This window comes from Colletotrichum scovillei (genome assembly GCF_011075155.1).
Source record: "Colletotrichum scovillei strain TJNH1 chromosome Unknown Contig00012, whole genome shotgun sequence".
Classification (NCBI taxonomy): Eukaryota; Fungi; Ascomycota; class Sordariomycetes; order Glomerellales; family Glomerellaceae; genus Colletotrichum; species Colletotrichum scovillei.
The window spans coordinates 1,304,385-1,320,422 of NW_023336270.1; the positions used below are offsets into that span (position 1 = coordinate 1,304,385).

A 16,038-nucleotide genomic window follows, 5' to 3' on the forward strand; every position below is an offset into this window, starting at 1 on the left:
AAATGTCTAGGTAATCTAGACCGTAAGAACAAAAGAACGAATCCAAAGTGTTGACCGCGCTTCCGAAGCTCCGTCCGTTGGGAGTAAGCCCTGCTTCAAACTCTTCTGACGCCCAGCTCTGCTATCACTGCAACATCATCTAGAAGCCTGAAGGCTGTGTATTTTTTTTCTCTCCCCGACTTGGAAGTTGAACGACGCCCGGCGGGCGGCCGAGCCTTTGCCAACGCGGCGCCAAGATGAGTAAAATTTACGGACACGGAGGATACAAAAAAGCTCCGTACGAACAGGCCATGTACGGAGTACGTTACGGCGTGTCTCACGTTCCGTAACCCCCGTAGACCGCCCGGCCATGGGGTTGTGAAACTTCTGGACTTCTGATTTCCTATATTGATGATGATGAGCTTGTTTCCCTGTAACTTCTATTCTGCTGCCTGCCTGCAATCTGCAATGAGACTTTGGTCTGCTTCTCTCAATGGTCTGACCTCACGGGAGCCAATGACTTCTCCTGCTTCTCTCTGCGCCATGCCCTTGGCCTGAGTATGTTGAACCTGAGCAGTTGACCGAAACCTGCAATGAGCCATATTCCACGTCAACAGACGCCGGCACAGATGATTCACGCTGATTCATCACGTACAGAATCCTGAGGGGGAACGGCACGCCATGTAGTGACCGTATTACAAATGGGATGGCACCTAGAAGCCAACAAGTAGAGGATAAGTCAGCAAAAGGAAAAATCAAAGCAGGCTCATGAACAACTACTGTAGTTCGCGCAACTCCACCAAGAAGAGAGCAAAAATCCACATGGATGGATGCAAGCAGGAAATCCACCACCCATCCAACCACCACCTGGTCAAATCCACATATGAAATCCGTACGTGCTCATCCTTGCCTTCGATCCGCCCGTCAAACCCACGATCCCGCTCTCCTTCTTGGCTCCACATGACAGACTGGCGGGTACGTTGTACCTTTGATGTACCTACCTCAGGTACCTCAGGTACCTCTCAAGGCCGACCGGACCTGATGGTTGAAGCACTGCGAAACATCATAAGCGAAGGCCCCTCTTTTCCCGCGGCCTGCGGTCGGTGGCTCCGGAGTCAAGTCGGAGTCCGACCCGCATCGATCACGGGGCATCATAAAATTCGCAAGAAGTTTTTGAGGCTACTCTGCTGGATATGGATGATGACGCTATTTCTCCATAACATTGAAGAAATATCAGCTTCTTTGCAATTGCAAAACAATCTTGAACTTATCACACCTGCAGCCGAAGGGCGGATATCTCAAGCACCCTTCCGACTACAACACCAGTACAACAACTTAAGGTGAGCTGGACATAGGTACAAAGACATGACGCCGCACCAGTTTTCTCTGACTTTCCAACATTCGATAAGGTGAGATTGTGACATATCACCCGCAATGCTCTAGTCTATTCCATGTCAACTGCTGCACCACACCGCCCTCAACCTCTGCTGCGTTAAGCTTGCGTCACAAGATATCGGAACAGCGCATCCGTTTCGATGCTACCAAGAAGAAGAAAATCCTTGGTAAGATGCAGACCGCGACCGCCGTTTCTAGCCTTCCAGGTGGCGCCCCACTTTCGTCGTACGTCCCGCGCCGTCACGAGATTCGACTTGTCCGAACCTTCCGGTGCTTTTGTTGCCCTGCGTAACCCTGCCGCAGAGCCATCGCGATGCACATGGCCCATCTTAGCTACAGGATTCATCCAATCACCGGCTGATCATAAAAATTCGATGCTTTTGTATTGTACTAGATTCTCAACGCACTCATACCCTCACTGCGGGATCATCTGGTTTCTATGATATGCGTACCTAGTCCTCAAAGCCGTGAGGTCCATCCCCACTTTCCTCCTACTTAAGCGTGACATATCACGGCGTCAAATCTACCGTCTTCGGATCCGAGGCTCCGGCCAAGGTCCGCCATGACCTCTGCCCCGGTTTACCATCTGGGCGAATCATAACGCAGATCGATCTTTCAACTTCCATCTCTCATCACTCTGGACCACCTTGTTTTCCTTTTCGAGCTTTCCCAAGATCTGTATGACTCCACCGCTCGCCGGGATATGCAGCTCCTCAGGAACGTCAGCGTAAATGACCTTGACAAGTTCCATGACCGTCCAGGCATAGGGATCGCCCTCGATATTAGAGCCTTGCCTCGCCGTCCTCAGGGTACGGATAACTTGCTCCTCTCGAGCCTTCCTGTGGTTGATGTAGTCTTGAATCTTGGACGGGCCGTTGTCAATCACGGGCCCGTGACCCGGATACGCCCTTCCCTTGAACAGGCTCTGCATTCTCTCGAGGCTGTTGAGGTAAACGGTCAAGTCTTCGAATACTGCGGTACCCTGGCCCAAGACATTATCCGCCGTGAACATAGCGTCTTCCTCTTCCAAGACGAAGGCCATGTGGTCGACGGTATGCCCCGGGGTGAAGACAGCGGTAAGGCTGACCCCGTCGACGGAAAACTTTTGGCCGTCCGAAATGTCTGACTGGCCCTGCTCGGGTTGGTTCTTGAAGACCTCGGAGCTCGGGGACAGCTCTAGCAGCTGCTGGATGCCGCCCGTGTGATCATGATGCCAGTGAGTGATCAGCACCTTCTCCACCGTCGCCTTTTCCTGCTCGAGGATTGACTTGACCGCGGCGATCCACGATGGCTTGCCCTCGCCTGTGTCAATGAGTATACGGCGGCTGCCTGTGCCGACGAGATACGTGTTGGTGCCCTGCAGCGTAAACTTTCCAGGGTTCCCTCCCAGGATGCGAATGCAGGCTGGGCTGAGGCGCTCGACCTCGGGCAGTGATACTAGTTGTGAAGCCATTGTGTTGTTGTTCTTGGTACGATTCAGACGGGCGATATGTCTAGTTCCGAATGTAGTTGAGTAAATTGGCCGTCTTAGTCACAAACCAGCGTTGCGATTACATGGAGAAAGCACGCCGGACACAAGACCCCGCATGTTCCTTAAGGTATGCGACAGAGAAATAGCCGCGACGTGACGCTGGGCATTCACTTTGGCGAATAGAACAAGTTGGTGCTACATGTACGTGAAGGCGCAATGGAGGGGCAATGAAGATGCCGAGGTTCTAGAACAAAATGCGCCGAAAGGCACTTTGAGGTTCGAAAGGGCTCTTGTAAGCGGCTTACCTCAGCAATGTCTTTACTGCGATGTAGAATTTCATCAGTGACAGTGACCTCACTGTTGCCGCGTTGCGACGGGAGGGTCCTTTTCCAGACCCACTGAAAAGTGCCCCGAGGTCCTGTGGGAATTCAGGGGCATAGGGGGACTTTCGGCAGGCGGATAAGCAAAAGTTGTTATCGATAAGAAACCGCCCGATCAGGTGCCGATAAGACTGGATTTACTGCCTGTTGGCTGCTGGCGCCACGGAATCTACCCGTCTGTGCACCCAGCGCCAGCTCCAACATTTGCAACTTCCAGGGATTGTTTGTAAGGCCTTTTGGGAACTGTGCTTTCCCGACGATCCTGAATCACTTTGCTCTTTGCGCATGGAATCTGTCGCAGTCTGGAGCCTCTAATTCATTTCTTCCTTCTGCACCACCAACTTTGGCCTCTTCCACGGCTGCGACTGGGGTTGGAAGCGACAGCCCGCTCGGACCTTCTCGATCTTCGGCTTGCGCCATCCACCAAAGCTCACCCACCCTCCCACTCTCTGGGGAGCTTCAACACGGCGCGAAATCGCTCCTTCCGACAATCCAAACACCCTCCACTTTGCTCAGCATCACTGGCTCTGCTATTCTAGCCGGTAAACTCCACTCTCACTTCATGTTTCCTTCTCTTGTCTTACCAATTGACCTATTTTATTGCGACGAACTCACGGCTGACTGTGGATTTCTACTAGCATTGTTGCGCTGGCCCGACTCCGGCCGTTACCAATCCACGACGCCTTCCTTGCCCATCGTCGGAATCACGAACTTATCTTTTCGATTTTGGATCACTTTTTGCCTCGGCCTTTTTTTGCGCAATAAGAAAATCCCAAGTATTTTGCTTTCCAGGTGCTTCAAGGCAAGAGCAAGTAGACGAAGGAGCAGGACGACCGACTGATCAATCAAACAACACCATCCATAATACCCAAGATGTCTGCTCGACCAACGACGCCCATGTCCCCAAAGACCGCCAAGGTCAAATCGCCCCTCCCTGGCACACCGGTCTTTGGCTGCGGTCAGTAGATTACAATTGTTACTTGCTGCAATGGCAGGAATGGCCCAGAGTCAGGCTAACAGGATACAAACAGAACACATCCAGCGGCTGTTCACCCAGTCCACAGAGGGTATTACCCAATGTGTCCACCACTACAAGATGATCCTCAAAAACATCTTTGAGCAGACGCCTGTTGTGCCGCAAACATTTAAGAACTCTGACGGCCAGGTCATGACGTCTCTCACATCCAACTACCTCTGTCTACAATGCTCCGCCATTGTCAATGAGGACGATCGTCTCAAGCACGGCACAAAGAAGCAGCATCGCTTCTGTACGTGGCCCGTCACCGAAAACAAACGTGAATTTCCTAACAAACTTTAGATGTCGACTCAAGGAGTGGTGCCCTCTACTGCCAGATATGTGATGACCTAGTCTGGGACCCCACTCTCGAGGAGCTTCGAGTTCGTAAGATGGGAACAGGAACTTTTTCCAGTAAGTTATCTTTACTCATGAGAGGCATCATCATCGCACCTCAGACTATAGCTTGCGTGGTTGCGCCGCCCTTCTTTGGCCCCTAGCTGCCTGACCAACATTCTAATTAATCTTCCAGACCGGAAGAGAAAGCACGATGAGATGTTCTCAGATGGCGTAAAGGACAGTTCTGCAAGCAACCCAGGCTATATCTCCAACAACACCACCACTGCCTCTTGCAAGGCCAATGGTCTGCGCGGAATCTACAATGCTGGAGCAACATGCTACCAAAATGTGGTGCTGCAGAGCTTCCTCCACAACCCCCTCCTACGCAACTTTTATCTCAGCGATGGCCATCAGAGCACTGATTGCCAGCTGACCAACTGCCTCAGCTGTGCGATGGACGACATGTTCCAGGACTTCTATGCCGTTGAGAATACTAATGGATTCACGGCGGCTAGTATTCTGTCTGGATTCTGGATCTCAGAGAAGAAGGCGTTTGAAAACCTCGTCACCACCAAGGAGCAGGATGCCCATGAGTTCTTCCAATTCCTCGCCGAGGAGCTGCATGAACGAAATGGAGATGGCAAGCGTCCTGAGACTGGAAGCGAGCACACATGTAACTGCATCATCCATCAAACATTTTACGGCAAGCTCCAGACTGGCACGACTTGCCAGAACTGTGGAGGCGTCACCAACGCGGTTCAATCATTCCTGGACCTCAGTCTCGGACTGGAGAACCTCTCTCACAAGAGAAAGAAGGGAGGTCAGAAGGTGCCCAGTCTGACTCTGCAGGAGTGCTTGGATGAGGAGTACGTCAAGTCAGACAAGTGCGAGTATCGGTGCCACAACTGCAGCTCGATGCAGCAGGCCAAGAGAGCCACCAGCATTAAGCGGCTGCCGAATGTGCTCGCGATACAGCTCAAGGTATGTCTAGTTGCATACTTATGGTGTACTCTTGCCAGCTAACAACCATTACTAGCGATTTGAGTACAAGCAGGGCCGCCATGACCGCGCATCAAAGATCGAGACGGTGGTTAACTTCCCCCTTCAGCTCAACATGCTGCCATATACAACCAGAGGTAGAGGCGCGGACTCCAAGGATGCCTTTGACCTCGGAAGATCTTGCACGTACGACCTCCTTAGCGTGGTGGTCCACGTGGGCGAGATCGACACGGGTCAGTTGATACATGGCGAACCAATTTCAATACTGTTACTGACTGGGTACCTAGGCCATTATGTATCCTACTGCCGAGTAGGCGACCAGTGGTTCAAGTTCAACGACCACAAGGTTGAAATGGCGTCAAAGTCAGACGTCATGAGCGCTCAACCCTATCTGCTCTTCTACATTATCCGTTCACTCTCGTAACCTCATACCTCGAGAGGGGACGAAACGTATCACGCCGAGCAGTGTAAAACAGTAATGCCACCAGGTTAAACGAGGTAAAAGCGGTGGCCCGCCGAAAGTATGGGGGAAAGGGGCGCTTTGGAACGGCAAAGGCGGGGGGCGACGGAGGATCAAGCATCTTGTCGGCGTTGGAAATAAACGTGGGTAATGCATCATCTTGGGCCCTTTGGCAAAGGCGAACAACAAAATCCGCATTTTGGATGGCAATCCTGAGGAGCCATCATTGTATAGAACAGCGATCAAGCGTATGTACTTTCTATTGAAATCTCGCAAACAAGAAACATGTGCCAAATCGGGCCCCGTCAGGGCCAGACGACCGGTCTATTCTCATGAGCTCGCCAACCAATGTGGGAAGGGCCGCGTTGCCTGGATCTACTTTCTAAGGATCTGTTCCCCCTTTTTTTCAACTCGAAGCCGCCTCCCGCCACGTCCAGTCCTTGCACTCAAAGTTCGCATAACACCAAAACTCGTTGCTGAGCCCTCGCTCGTGGCTAGGCTCATACGTGACGGTCCTGACACCGAGGGGCTTGTATATTCTGTTCACCAGCTCGGCCATGCGCTCGCCGGTGCTGACGATGACGCGGCCCTTTTCGGCGACATCCGGCTTCATCATCCACCGGACCGACATGGCGGCTGGAAATCAAAGGACTGCTATCAGCATGGGGGCGTTCTTTCTTCTACTCGAACCCCGGGAGGAGGGGGTTCTGTCTGCGCGACTGGACTGGGGGGTTGAGCTTACTCTTGGTCTGGCAGTCCTCACTGAGGAAGGGAGGGTCGATGACGAAGCGGTCTACGACACCCTTGAGCTCGCTCGGGAGCTTGAAGGGCTGCGCAAAGTCGTAAAAGATGAACTCGGGGAAGACGTTGAAGCGGTTGTCGTGCTCCAGCAAAAAGACCTTTGGCCGGGCCTCGCTCTCGTCTCGCGCAGTCTGCAGAGCAGTCAATATACATCGTCCAAATACATGGCGAATCGCCCTTTATGGCGGTGCTCTTACCAGGATATTATGCAGAGCGACAAACACACTGGGCGCAGACACAATCGCAATCGTGGTATCCGCATCAGCGCCCTCGAGGAGTTGCCTCGCCAAGCAATCCGCCGTCTCGTTAGAATACTAAGGGGAACAAAAACAAAATCTCAAGTCAGAAATTTTGTGCTTCCTCTATTCCAGAAACCCTTGAAGAAGGCGCATCGCTTTTCTGCGTGCTGATAAAGGTTCCTCCTTACCCAAAATTGCGACTTATTCCAGTCCTCCATGAACGCCGCCATGGATATCGGCGCCTTCTTGGCCGCATTCGCCTCCGCTTGTTCCTGGAGCCTCTCAAACTCTTTCAGGCGGGCATCCTCCTCGGCCTTGAATTCGGCCAGCGCCGCCAACGCGTGCGAAGAGAGAGTACTGCCGGCGCAAGGAAGATGTGTTAGTCAATACTGTGCCACTTGTCCGGTGGAGACGGTGATGGTTCGAATTTTTCGGTTCACTGGAGCTGGCTTACAGAGGCTCATCCTCGCTGTCTGAGATGCTCATCTTGACTGTGTTTTGACGAAAAATTTTAGTGAGTTTGTTGAGCAAAGGGAAAATAGAAAGTCTGCAGGCCAGCCAGCCGCGAACAAACAAAATTTAAGATAACGACTGCAGTGACCAAGAGGGTTAAAATGTAAGAGGAAAGCTGAGTCGCAACGTGAGGTGAAAGGGCTGCTAAGTCTGTGTCAAGGACCCAGTTTGAACCGTCATAAACTACACTGTTTCAACGAATCAGCTTTGACATTGCAGACATACCAACTAATGCCAACACCACGGAGCAAAAACCACACTATAGAACGTTCGCACATTTGAGAGATGGTGTTCAAACTGTACATGGATTCCTCGACTTTTGCAACTCTGTCTAGCTGACTACTTATATACACTCTAAACGACTTGCTTGCCCAGAATCAAATCCATCCAACAAATGAAACCCAGGCTTACTCGTCAAGAACGTGCAGGTACTTGCGCTCCTCCTTCTTCTCCTTCTCTGTTGCAGGGGGCAGGTCGTAGAAGTTGGCACTGCGGAAACCTTGCTATGAGGAAGTCAATACATGTCACTCTGATAGAGAAAATCACGGGCGTCCTTACCAGGTAATGGTATGTGAACTTGCTAATGTCACCGGGCTCGATGCCGAGGTCCTTGAATGTCTTGGCGGTCTCGTCAATCTCCTGGTCAATGAATTCACGCTCGACTTCGTCGGCAGACATGGTGTGCCACCAGAGGTACTTGTTCAGGAGACCGGCAATGGGCTTAAGGACAGCCTTGGGGAGGTTGATGTGGCGGCGCTTCTTGAAAATTTCACGGTCGGCAAACTCGGCAATTTCGGCCATCGAGTACTCCTTGGGGCCGTACAGCTCGTAGGTCTGACCTGCTGTGCTATCGTCGTAGAGCATGACCTCCAGAGCCTGGCCAACGTCGATGGACTGCAGATGTTAGGTCTCATGCAAGGTAGGCATCGTTACGGAGAGCTTACGTGGACGGGTCTGAATCTCTCTTGCATGTTGTTGGCAGTGAAGAGGTTCATGACGTTGGCGAGCTTCAGGAGGAGGTTGTCTTCGAAGCCGAAAACGGGCGCCGGCCTCACAATGGTGGTCTCGGGGTAGATGCTGCGAGCGACTTGCTCGCCACGGGCCTTGGTGCGGAAGAACTCGGATGTTGACTCGAGGTTGGCGTTGTAACTGGAGACGTGGATAAAGCGATCGACATCGTACTTGGCAACAGCCTCAGCTATCCGCTCGGTTCCCTCGACATGGACATCCTCGAGGGAGTAGTTCCTAGGCGTTTTCTTAGCCATCGATCTTCGAATGCCCCTCGCTTCATAGACCCATAGACCTACTTGGTGGGGTAGTCACGGCCGACCAGGTTGTAGACAACATCGGAATGTCTAACGCTCTCTTCGATCGATTGAGTGTTGTAGAGGTCGTACTCCTATAGCCATTTCATTAGCCTTCCTAGACTTCAGTCCGCCGCATCGGAAGGGAGACCATACAAGGAAGACGACTCGGCCAAGGTCACCAGAGACCTTCAAGTGGCGCTTGGCCATCTCCTCGCGGAAAGGGACGATAACGGTGCATCCTTGGCGAGCTATTGGAATCGGTCAGTATTGCAGGAAAAGTTCGTCGTGTGTGTATGTTCGTACCGAGCCTGTTCACGATGTACCGTCCAACCTGTCCCGTTGCGCCGAAAACAGTCGCAGTGTGTCCTGTAACTCGACCTTAGACAAACGTCCCGTAATCAATTGTTCGATCGGTTCATACCACCAAGAGAGTGTCTGTATTCAGAATCTAGTCAGCGACGGCCTATAGAAACGCAATTGATTGGCATGCCTACCTTCCGCCCTGGGTTCGCAGGATGGGTTTGCCGGTTCGGGTGATGGAAATATCGGAGATGGGCCTGCTTCTCAAAGCATTGTGCGCGACCTTCTGGGTCGACCGCACGGCGGTTTGAAAGGAGGCCATTTTCAGATATAGAGGCTGCAACAAATATGTGCGGTGGCCCCTCAATTGACTCGCAACTGAACGCTTCTTGACCAGCCGAAAGCTCCAAAGTCGCGAGCTTCATCCAGAATCCCGGACGGAAGGTGAGCGGGTCACGTGGAAGCAGGTGCACGGCCCATTCCATGGTCATAGGATCGGAAAAACAATCATTGGTTATTCTATCCGGAAGTGGGTTCTGTCCAGAAGCATCCGAATCGGTGCTGCGCTACGTACCTCTGTACCTTAGCTGACTGACCAGGCTGCTAGCTAGCCGCGTTATGTGCATCGCCCCTCCGGAGCTGCTACTGGCAACTGCTGCTGCTTGCATTCATCAACACCATTCACACAACTACCAGACGAACTCCCCGGCATTTTCCACGACGAAAGTCCGCCCTTGAGCCTCAATCCCTCTGCCTCTGAAGCTGCAATCTGAGGAAAGAACTGTCACCTGGTCTTTCTTCAACGATTCTGTCGTCATCCTCAACCCCTCCGAAGCTCACACCCACCGACCGAGACCTCCCACCAAGATGAGCGCCGACGCAATTCCCGACTTCCTGGCGGAGCAGCGCGACGAGGCCCCCGAGGAACTTCAGCACCTCGTTTTGGAGTTCGAAAACTACTGGGAGAGGAAACTCTGGCACCAGCTCACCGATGCCCTCGGCCAGTTCTTCAGTCACCCGGGCAGCAAGCCCCAGCGACTCTCCTTCTACAAGGTCTTCATTCTCAAGTTTGCGGATAAGATCAACCAGCTTAAGCTTGTCGACTTGGCATTGAAGGCTGCCACCGAATGCTCTGGTAAGGCTTAGCCACACAGGAGTTAGGAGAGGGCATGGAACTGACGGGATCTTTATAGATGATGAGGAGCGCCTCACATTCCTCCAAGGAGTCGCGAAGAAGGTAGACAACGAGAACTCACAGGACGCTTTGGTATACGCTTCCGTCGCTGTGGCCAGAGTAAAGCTGGATCTGGAGGATATGGATGGCGCCCGCAAGGACCTCGACACAGCCGAGAGAATACTGGACAGCTTCGACTCCGTCGAGACGATTGTCCACGCAGCGTTCTATGATGCGAATGCCAACTACTACCAGGTAAGCACTTTGCCCACCTTCCCCAATCAAGTACAGAGCATTTACTGATGTGGTTCTCAAATCCAGCGCAAGATGGAATTCGCAGCCTACTACCGCAACGCCCTTCTCTACCTCGCCTGTATCGACATCAACTCCCTCACACCCCAGGAGCGACACAGGAGAGCGCTGCACCTCAGCATCGCCGCGTTAGTCTCCGACACCATCTACAACTTTGGTGAGCTCCTGTTGCACCCCGTCCTCGACGCCCTCAAAGGCACACAGGACGAGTGGTTCCGCGACCTTCTCTTCGCCTTCAACCGCGGCGACCTCCAGGGCTTCGAAGCTCTCTCGGCTCGCATGCGGGCCAAGCCGTTGCTCGCCGAGAACGCCGGCCACCTCCGTCAGAAGATCTACCTCGCGTCCCTCACCGAGGCCGTCTTCCGCCGGCCGCCCCACGACCGTGCCATGTCCTTCGCCGATATCGCTCAGGAGACTAAGGTTCGCCCCAACGAGATCGAGCACCTCATCATGAAGGCCCTCAGCCTGGGTCTGCTGCGCGGCAACATTGACCAGGTCGACGAGGTGGCGCACATCACTTGGGTCCAGCCCAAGGTGCTTGATATGAAGCAGATTGGCAACATGCGCCAGCGACTGCTCGACTGGGACTCGCAAGTCAACCAGCTTGGTAACTGGATCGAGACCGCCGGCGGAGACGTGTGGGCAGCTTAGTGGACAGCAGAGGATACCAGGTTTATGGGCGGAAAGGAAAAATTATGCCTGTAATAAAGGTCTACGGTGGCAGGGGGGAGACCAGTGTACACCACTAGACTTAGAAGAGGAATGGAAATCGGCCTCCAAAAAAGGGCCGTTATGATTTTGATGACAATGCTACTACCCCTTTTCTCAATGCGCTAATTTTAAAAGCTCAAAACGTTTTTGGTAGTTGTCGTTCCTTAAACTCCGCCAGGAATAATGCTGTCATACAGACTACATGACCAACACTCATTGTACCTTACATCATGCACTTCTTGACTTGGCTGTAGGCTGCCCGAGCACGATGACGGATCCCATGAGCCACGCAGGCCACCACACACCCCAAATAATGACGGGTGTATACATGCCCCAGACATCCCAACCAAAAGCCGCTTCCTTCAGGACCTCGCCGATGCTGATACCAAAGTACGACGAGACAGAGTACAGCGCCGCCGTCGGGGAGGCGAGTTGGAGAAAAGCGGCGCAGGCCCAGCGAACGGCCGCATGGTTTGGCCACGGCCGCATGAAGGATAGCGGGCTGGCCATGACACCAACGAGGAAGGCGAGAGAGAAGTTGAGGGTCGCCAGAGCTGAGAGGAACATGCCCAGCAGGAGGAGGGAGAAGGACTTGATCAGCTGGTATTGCTGGACCGTAGGGTTGTACGTGGATTTGAGGAGCGAGGAGATGAAGAAGGGCAGGGCACAGTTGGCGAGGGCGAAGGCTGTGTATGCGCCAGCGAGCATCTGTGGGATTGAAAAGTGAGCATTTGGATCTTGGTTGAGCTGAGAATGAGAAGGAGAGCTTACATTTGCAGGCATATGATTGAAGATGTACAATGGCACGACACCGAGAAATTGGCAGACAGCCACGAGACCCAGAGGAAGAAACAGATCGCGTTCTACGGCGGGAACAGAAGGTGAAGACGTGTTCGTTTCCTTTACGGTCTCGAGTACCTCCTTAGACGCAGTGTCCTCATTCTCGGATTTCACCACCGAGTTGGGCGCAGCTGACGGCTGGTCCTGGTGACCACTCTTCACCCAGAGGGAGATTGCAGTAATGGTGAAGCTGGCGGCCAGGATCATGGCACTTGGCAGGTACGTACCAATGCTCACGAACCTCTCCTTCTGCATGAGTAGGTAGAAGAAGAAGCTCTGGTGGAGGTGCTCAAGCAGGTTGTTCAAGCTGCGGAAAGTTCCTTCGACAAGGCGGCCCATTCCCATCTCATCGTGCCACCCGTCACCGAATGGTTGCAAAGTCACGGCATCCACGTGGTAGGGGATGAAGCTACTATGCGGACCAGAGGCGTGGCCGAGCCCCTGGTTCAACATGCCGCGAAGCATCGTGAGGAGTCGGTCCCGGTACTTGTCAGAGTGCGACCACATCTCCTGGATGGCAGTGCCCATACCCATCTGTCCACCCGCGATATTGACAACGGAGTTGATGAGGTCCAGGTTGGGGAGCTGGCCGTTGATGCCGTCGTAGATGATATGGATGGACTCGAAACGGTGGTCCTGCGGATAGTCGATGGCGATGGCACCCTGCAAAGCGCCAGACTTGAGTGGAAGCGAGTTCACCCGGGAGGAGTCGTGCGAGTCGTGGTATGCGTCGACCCATGCCTGAGTGCCCGTCCTACTGTCAGGAGGAATGACGAGGATGATATCCTTGGACCAGAGTGACCATCGCTTGAAGTACCTCGCCAGTGTCAGCGCCAGTGGAAGGCCGTTCTGGTTGAACTTGTCGTCGACCGTTTTCCAGGCCGCGATGAGCACAATAGCCTCCGTGGCATCGCCGCGAGGAGCTTGAAGAATGGCGTAGATGTTCTCTCCGGTATATACGTCGCCGGCGGATTCGTATGTGTAGTTTTGGCGGCCGACCTTCAAACCAACGCTCTTGAGGATGCCCTCGAGCTTATCATTGATTCTACCATGTTTCAGTGGTTAGCCCAAGTCATAAAGCAGCCGTGAAGATGCAATTACGGTGCTCCATACTCGTAATTTGACTTGTCCCTGACCGAGTTGACCTCATGCTTATACGCCCTCAGCACATGCTGGTCACTTCCACCGAAATACGTGTGCACTTGACCCGGAAGCAGCGCATTCTCGGAAATGTAGGTTCGTCGTGAGTAGTCGTTCAAAGGCAAGAGAAATAGCCATGCAATACCACCAAGAATGCAAGCGAGCGAGATGTAGGGCGGGAGCTTGAGGATGCGCGGATCGCGACGCAACGACAGTGCCGAAGCTGGATGGATGCGATGTCAAGTCAGCTACAACAGGGGCAAGAGTAGAGGGGGATCAAAGGGTCTCTTGTTTGTTCTCACATATTAGTCGCGACATAACGGAGGCTGTTGTTCTGCAGCTCCCGAGAGCTGCGCAATCGCACAATTACTTCGTCTTTGCTGTGCGGTGACTTTCCGAAAGGACAACCGTCATCTTTAAAGATGGGTTGTAAGGGCGTCCCGGGGATGGAGGCGGAGCTGTGTTGGAGGTACAAGTGACAGGAGTCCCCATATATTCATTTATCCGGGCTCGTCCCCTCGCGTTCGATCCCCATCCCCGAGTTTAGCTCAAGCTTCGGGCGACTCTGCCGCAAGGTGGTAGGTACCTAGACTTTTTAGTGGATCCGGGGCCACGGAGGCATTAATCCCCGTCGTTTGTGAGCGGTGAACCAACTTTTTTGCGGCTCACCACCAGAATTCTGCCCCGCCATCGCCATCTCGAGTACCAATTTTAGGATTCTGCCACCCTCTTCAATCGATCCCCGACGCAATTGCGACACCTTACAGACCATAAACGCTTTCTCTCGTCGAACTCGGCGAACCAGAAAAATGGGCGTCACCAACAAGAAAACTTTGACCAAGACACGAAGGAAGACAAGGTAAGGGTTTTTACAGGAGCAAACGGAAGAAAAACTAGAAGTCGTCTTCGGTTCCTAACAAAGCATACTATAGGGATGTCGACCAGATCAAGGCCGATCTGCGCTCGCCGCGCCATCTCCAACGTTTCACGGGATCAAAAGCAAAGGAGGATCTTCCAGGATTGGGACAGCATTATTGCATCGAATGCGCCAAGTGGTTCGAGACCGAAGTCAGCCTCGTAGGCCACCGTAAGGGAAAGCCTCACAAGCGCAGGTTCGTCTTCTCCTACTACACTTCCATGCCTCCGCTTGGCCTATATGTGCTCTCGTCTGTTGCGGTCCCGCTAACCTATTGATTTCCAGGGTCAAGCAGTTGAAGGAGGAACCGTATACCCAGAAAGAGGCAGAGGCCGTCGTCGGCATTCGAACAGACGACAAGGGTCCCAACAAGGGAGGACCCGAGAAGGCCCTCGACCAGGAGATCGAGATGGAGACTTGAGATGCGCTTGGCTCCTGCCCACAAGTCTGCCGTGGCTCAAGAGTAGACGCTAGATGATACCCTTTCACGACATAATGTACTGGAATTGCCATCACCGCTTTCTCATTACTGCACCCTGAAGGGCCGTGGTCGGGAAGTTGAGATCCAGCTTGCGATGGCTCGAGGCTCAGGGCAAGCAAGCGGCGGCGATGATGCCACCAGTGAGGTTCTACAGCGGGCATCTGTTGTAGCACCTTTCATCGGATGCCACGGCCGCGTGGTCTGACGATCCCGGTACCCCGACCTCTCGTTGTCTCGGAGCCTCCGCGGCCTCCCGCGCGACCACGCGTTGTGCCTCCACGTGTAGAAGGTGCCGGCACGCGGGAACCTCTAGTAGCTGTGCTGGGGGTCTTGTATTTCGGGGTTGGCTTGGAGGAGGCGGGCGGGTTTTCAACGAACGAAACGTCAGTGGTCCTGTAAGTGATTAGCAGGATGCTTAAAAAGCTTCCAACAGAGGAATTCAGGGTATGGATCAGTACATAAAAGTCGTCTCGCCATCAAAATCATTGCTAGGCTTTTCAAACGCGCGAGGAATGCCTGTGAATGTGCATGTCAGAAATACCGCCAAGAATGCACCAGAGATTGCGTTGGGGCTCGTACCTGATCCTGCGGCTGCGTTCGTCTCTTCCTGCAGCTTCGCCCTCTTGAAGGACTCGGGGACAGGGCCCTAGAGAGGAGAACGAGGTAGGGTCAGCATTGGCTAGTATGTCAAAAGGTATCTGATGGAACAATCGCACCTCTTGGAAATCGACGCAAAAGGCATTCATGTTCAGGCCGTACATGAAACTCGCAAAAGATTCGCTGAAGCGCGCCAGACTCTCGTGCATCAGCTGGAAGTGCATCATATTGGCTTCAAGGTCGGCCATGGCATCCGAGAGCTCAGCAAAGGCGGGCTCAAAGGTGTTGAGGGGAAACGACTCGCCGCCGCCGTGAACGCTATCTCTGGCGGACTCGCGAAAAGAGGATCGCGAAGAAGGGCGCAGAGGCGTGGTCGGGCGCATGGGGGTTGTCGGACGAGAGTTGCGCGTGCGCGAGCCGGATCGCTTCTCGTGGGCGTTGTAATCTGCCATGATGGGCAGTTGAAGTGGAATCGAGATGTACTATGTGCAATACTTTGCGTTGGGAACTCGGCGAGAGAGACGTCGTCAGATTCTTTGGTGTCGGTGATAGCTGTCGGTGTAACGCGGGGTGTCGAAGTACCTTAGTTGTGGGGTGAGCTGTGGTTGCTGGTTGATGGAAGTTCAAGTGAAAGTCAACATCAACAAACCCCGACGGCTTTGGTGGCCC

The 16,038-nt window shown here is 53.4% G+C and overlaps 7 protein-coding genes across 7 annotated transcripts; 3 read left to right on the forward strand and 4 right to left on the reverse strand.

Annotated features, from left to right (window-relative positions):
* Nucleotides 1-1,738: 1,738 nt before the first annotated feature.
* Nucleotides 1,739-3,085, reverse strand: HER10_EVM0002603 (metallo-beta-lactamase superfamily protein). Its single transcript, XM_035472309.1, has one exon. The coding sequence runs from the start codon at nt 2,825-2,827 to the stop codon at nt 1,970-1,972; it is 858 nt and encodes a 285-aa protein (XP_035326095.1). The 5' UTR covers nt 2,828-3,085; the 3' UTR covers nt 1,739-1,969.
* Nucleotides 3,086-3,409: 324 nt separating this feature from the next.
* On the forward strand, nt 3,410-6,316 carry HER10_EVM0005133 (ubiquitin carboxyl-terminal hydrolase). Its single transcript, XM_035474757.1, has 6 exons — nt 3,410-4,183; nt 4,257-4,493; nt 4,544-4,654; nt 4,773-5,560; nt 5,616-5,811; nt 5,866-6,316. The coding sequence occupies exons 1-6, from the start codon at nt 4,099-4,101 to the stop codon at nt 6,000-6,002; spliced, it is 1,554 nt and encodes a 517-aa protein (XP_035326172.1). The 5' UTR covers nt 3,410-4,098; the 3' UTR covers nt 6,003-6,316.
* Nucleotides 6,317-6,444: 128 nt separating this feature from the next.
* On the reverse strand, nt 6,445-9,520 carry HER10_EVM0008018 (NADH-ubiquinone oxidoreductase 39 kda; the record flags this gene model as incomplete). The annotated part of the gene is made up of 14 exons (XM_035477555.1): nt 6,445-6,674; nt 6,781-6,970; nt 7,037-7,153; nt 7,267-7,435; nt 7,533-7,559; nt 8,003-8,094; nt 8,150-8,485; nt 8,536-8,655; nt 8,695-8,836; nt 8,899-8,990; nt 9,052-9,146; nt 9,202-9,264; nt 9,320-9,333; nt 9,393-9,520. The coding sequence occupies 14 exons, from the start codon at nt 9,518-9,520 to the stop codon at nt 6,445-6,447; spliced, it is 1,815 nt and encodes a 604-aa protein (XP_035326252.1).
* Nucleotides 9,521-10,065: 545 nt separating this feature from the next.
* HER10_EVM0008346 (PCI domain-containing protein) lies at nt 10,066-11,335 on the forward strand (the record flags this gene model as incomplete). Its single annotated transcript, XM_035477872.1, has 3 exons — nt 10,066-10,333; nt 10,392-10,627; nt 10,694-11,335. The coding sequence occupies 3 exons, from the start codon at nt 10,066-10,068 to the stop codon at nt 11,333-11,335; spliced, it is 1,146 nt and encodes a 381-aa protein (XP_035326261.1).
* A 288-nt stretch (nt 11,336-11,623) lies between these two features.
* Nucleotides 11,624-13,693, reverse strand: HER10_EVM0011574 (uncharacterized protein; the record flags this gene model as incomplete). The annotated part of the gene is made up of 4 exons (XM_035481002.1): nt 11,624-12,103; nt 12,167-13,280; nt 13,349-13,598; nt 13,678-13,693. 4 exons carry the CDS (start codon nt 13,691-13,693, stop codon nt 11,624-11,626), a joined length of 1,860 nt encoding a protein of 619 aa, XP_035326354.1.
* A 491-nt stretch (nt 13,694-14,184) lies between these two features.
* Nucleotides 14,185-14,712, forward strand: HER10_EVM0002465 (zinc finger protein; the record flags this gene model as incomplete). The annotated part of the gene is made up of 3 exons (XM_035472174.1): nt 14,185-14,234; nt 14,308-14,487; nt 14,577-14,712. 3 exons carry the CDS (start codon nt 14,185-14,187, stop codon nt 14,710-14,712), a joined length of 366 nt encoding a protein of 121 aa, XP_035326091.1.
* Nucleotides 14,713-14,948: 236 nt separating this feature from the next.
* On the reverse strand, nt 14,949-15,821 carry HER10_EVM0010294 (DASH complex subunit Dam1; the record flags this gene model as incomplete). The annotated part of the gene is made up of 4 exons (XM_035479758.1): nt 14,949-15,165; nt 15,231-15,288; nt 15,352-15,418; nt 15,489-15,821. The coding sequence occupies 4 exons, from the start codon at nt 15,819-15,821 to the stop codon at nt 14,949-14,951; spliced, it is 675 nt and encodes a 224-aa protein (XP_035326319.1).
* Nucleotides 15,822-16,038: the final 217 nt, after the last annotated feature.